This window comes from Carassius gibelio, chromosome B2 (genome assembly GCF_023724105.1).
Source record: "Carassius gibelio isolate Cgi1373 ecotype wild population from Czech Republic chromosome B2, carGib1.2-hapl.c, whole genome shotgun sequence".
Taxonomy (NCBI): domain Eukaryota; kingdom Metazoa; phylum Chordata; class Actinopteri; order Cypriniformes; family Cyprinidae; genus Carassius; species Carassius gibelio.
The window spans coordinates 10,940,843-10,945,005 of record NC_068397.1 but is presented as its reverse complement, the minus strand read 5'-3'; the positions used below and the strand labels follow the sequence as shown (position 1 = coordinate 10,945,005).

Sequence of the window (4,163 nt, the reverse complement as noted above, 5' to 3'; positions counted from 1 at the left end):
AATAGTTTCCTTCTTAAATAATACAAAAAGTGTATAAAAGCATAATAAGACATAAAAAATCAAATTAAGAAAAATAAAATTATAAAATATATATATATATATATATAATACAAAAACAACATTAAACTCAGATGTATCTCTAAAGCACTTTTCACAATGAAGATAATTCCAAAGAAACATGTTGAAATTATAAAGAACTGTAATAAATAGAAAACCACTTTTTTCTTTGGGATTACACCACTGCATAGCAGTAACTGTAAATCAAATTTAAGCTGCTAATACAGCCCTACTATCTCAAATGAGTTAATGTGTGTTCTTATCAATGTAGTCTGATTTCTATTATTTATTTTCATCTTTAATTAAGTGGGTTTAACTTTTAATCTAGTGTTTTAAATGGTTTAATGCTTTAAAGTGCAATTTTAGATGGTAATGTCTTAATGTTCTACTAATAACCATAAAAGGTACAGCTGTCATAAAACCTGAGAGAAAGGCTGCATGGCTAGAAACTGCTGATCAACTGATTGGGCAAATGGCAACTATATTTTCATATATATATATATATATATATATATATATATATATATATATATATATATATATATATAATAAATAAAAAAAACTTACCTTACATTACATTTTGGGCACAATACATTGAATATAGTTGGTCGTACCCTATTTTACAGTATATTTATTTGTTTATTTAAGTTGCATTTACTGTATACTTTTAATTTTTGGACTTATAATAAAGTAAATTAATTGTAGCATATGTGAGAGAGTCTGTGGTAATATCAATGCGTTCCTATTGGTCAGTGTTAGAGGAGCTCAGCTTAGCCTGACAGTAAGCCTGCTCAGGACAAGGTTAGTTTCCCAGCATAAGTTGCCACAGTGACTGAGCTTGGGCTATGGTAATTTTTCTTTACGAAACCAAATCTAGTGAAAATAAGTCAGACTAACTGAAATAAGCCTGGTTTATTTGGTATACTTGTTTTATGATACAGACACCCGGTGCTCCTGATTAGCTAATGCAGACATGGATTTGTGAGAAATAAATATGTCAATGAGCCATTTTACTTCTGCAGTTAGATTAATTTATTGTATTATACTGTATTATATACAGCTAATAGCTCAGAAATGTTGATTTGATTTAAACATGAACAAAAGCTGTTGAAAAGTTTTCTAAAAGAAATGCATCAATCAACAACATATCAACATATCAAGTGCAGACAGCAGATTTAACCTCATCTACAATATTTAAGGACTGAAGCACACTAGTTAATGTGATGAGATACAATGTGAACAATTCTAAAAGGTGATTGGGTGATTCCACTGTTAACACAGAGGATGGGGAAATATTTTCAATCCTTTTTTTTTTTTTGACACAAACCCTATTCACTGAGAACACACATGTAACTGTACTTCACATTATGGAGGCATATTCAGCCTAAAATAAATATTCATTAAAATGGCATCACATTAAATTACAGTGCAAGTACAATACAGTGCATGCTCTACATAAAGTAGGAACAGATTGTTGACGATTGGTGTCCATGTTTACATTCTAATCCATGAATCCACCATATCTCTTCTGCATGTTGGGCAGGACAGTCTCGCCTCCATCCTCCCAAGTGTGTTTTAGAAACCCACTGCTTTTCTGGTTGTCCAACCAGTCAGGCCTGCCCACTCTGCGCATAAACCCCCCATATCTCTTGTGCAAGTCTCTCCCTTGCTCCCCTAGACCCTGTACACTCCTCATAAATCCCCCATAGCGCTTGACCATATCCCTATCATGATGCTCATCTGACTCTGAGGTGAGACCTACCCTGAGGATCTCTCTCAACAGCTCCACCTGTTGGTCTTCCACTCCACCTTCTACCTTGTCCTTCTTTATAAAGCCTCCATATTTCTTACTAATGACCTCTATGCCGTCATTCTCAGGTGGGGCTCCCATGCCAATCTCTGCTGCTTTCTTGATCATGAAGCCCCCATAACGCTTCATGAATCCACCATATTTTTTGGTGAGAAGATGGTCTGCACTCTCTTCCTGTTGTCTGAGGGTGTCCAATGCAAGGCTATCCTCTTCACTGAGGATTTTTTTGCAGATTTCTAGTTTTCTGGAGTCCACTGTCCCTTCACACTGTAATGAGCAGGTCTATCGGAGACATGAATCCAATCAATGCAAAAACAAAACAAAAAACAATTGGTCCACCAGAGGGCATAAATGTTCATTCTGCTGGTGTTCAATGCAACTGCACATTAAGGAGTGCTAGTAGCCTACTTACAACTGACAATTTGAACAGTGGAAAACACAAGATTTGGTAACACAAGATTTGAAGATATTGCTTTGAATTGCTTTTGAAAACTATTATGCTGCAGAACAAATATCTCTAAGTAAAAACTATCATGCTATATAGATTAAAATTACATCACTTGTGCATGTGTACTGCATTCACATAAATATACAAAATATGAAAATAAAGTACACTTGTTTTGAGATAAGTGGTTAAAACACATTTAACTAATAACTAATTGGTTAAAACACATGCAAAGTACTTAATTTTTTTATTGTAAAGTGTTATTCAATATTATATTTAAAATTTATATATTTTAATTGTACTAAACATCATCATGACAAATATGTAATTACAAATAGATTTAAATACATGACATACATGTTTAAATAGAAATTGCATTATATTTTAGTTTTCCATAAATTGTTGTACACTCTGCAGTCCCATTTTACACCATATTAAAAAGACAAAAGAGGTAATTATGAAATAAATAAATAATAATAATATGTGTTAAACATTTAAACTATAATGTATTTAATTTTGCACTTGCACTTGCATTTATAAAATTAGTTTTATATTACGTTTTATTTTAAGTATGCTTTTCTTCTTCTTCTCAATTTCTTTTTTTTTTTTTTTTTTTTTTTCTAAAGGGAAATTAATTAAGAACAATGTTTGTTAAGGCTTGTCTACAAAAAGCTAAACAGCAAACACGTCAAATATAACATTATTTGAACAAATTGTAATTAAAAAAAATGTATGATTTATTTTTCTTAAATCACGTGACAACTTGCCCCGACCTGACGTTTATGAAACATGCACAGTGCAAACTTTTAGTTATATCTAGCTTTATTAGTTGACTTTTATATATATATATATATATATATATATATATATATATATATATATATATATATATATATATATATATATGGAGTTGAATCTCACCAGTGTGTCCATTTCTGTCCGTTGACGGAACAGCCGGTAAACGCAGAGCGCACAGTCTCTGCTGCATTCGGCGCGAACCATCAGCACGAGACAGGCGCTCAAAGCCAGAGTCCACCAGTTCACAGTTAACGCCATGGGCTGTAAACAAGCATTTAACATTTACTTTCATGAGGAAAATAAAGCAATCTCTGTCAGACATTGCATATTGGACAGAGGCTTAATGTGGTAAACTATATAATATATTACAAAAATAGTCTATAATACGCACGCTCACAATTTATTTAGTACAATAATCGCAATTGTTTATGAAATAACCCGTCAATAGACCAAACTACGTATCCAGTATATTAAATTAGTATATATCCAGTGTATTACATTAATCATTTTCAATATGCTACTTTAAATTCTGTACAGAGTTTTTTTTTTTTTTTTTTTTTTACCTGTTTACAGTTTTCTTTTGCAGTGTCCACTGTAGTGCTGAACAGCTTCTTACAGGGAGCAAAAAAAGAGAGAAAAATATCACTAGCCAGTCGCTTTTCACTGAGCGTTGAAGCCTCTGAGTGTTGAAGTACCTTTTATCTCACAGCGCGAGGATAAACTCCAGACCTGCTCTGTTCAGAAACGACCGTCAACTTAAAAGCAGCCACAACTCATGACACCATGCCGTTTGCAATCTGACGTCAGCAGGAAGCTTCATGCATCGAGGGACCACATAATTAATTAATGAGTGATATATATATATATATATATATATATATATATATATATATATATATATATATATATATATATATATATATATATATATATATGTGTGTGTGTGTGTGTGTGTTCTCTAATTATACAGTATCTACTTATGAGTAGACCAAGTGCATTTGATCCTAGATCCTAGTAAAATACTGTGAATACTGTGAATATTTATGTCTGTGG

At 32.3% G+C, this 4,163-nt stretch overlaps 1 protein-coding gene across 1 annotated transcript; it reads right to left on the bottom strand.

Moving 5' to 3' along the window:
• Window positions 1-1,065: 1,065 nt before the first annotated feature.
• Window positions 1,066-3,906, bottom strand: penka (proenkephalin a). Its single transcript, XM_052547787.1, has 4 exons — window positions 3,806-3,906; window positions 3,674-3,721; window positions 3,234-3,371; window positions 1,066-2,149 (listed from the first exon to the last, which is right to left on the bottom strand). The coding sequence occupies exons 3-4, from the start codon at window positions 3,366-3,368 to the stop codon at window positions 1,559-1,561; spliced, it is 726 nt and encodes a 241-aa protein (XP_052403747.1). The 5' UTR covers window positions 3,369-3,371; window positions 3,674-3,721; window positions 3,806-3,906; the 3' UTR covers window positions 1,066-1,558.
• Window positions 3,907-4,163: the final 257 nt, after the last annotated feature.

Bases quoted from the DNA above. Each gene is read 5' to 3' on its own strand.
- penka (XM_052547787.1), bottom strand. From the start codon at position 3,368: ATGGCGTTAACTGTGAACTGGTGGACTCTGGCTTTGAGCGCCTGTCTC. The intron at 2,150-3,233 runs GTGAGATTCAAC...TGTCTCCGATAG, and splicing joins GGACAGAAATGGACACACTG to ACCTGCTCATTACAGTGTGA.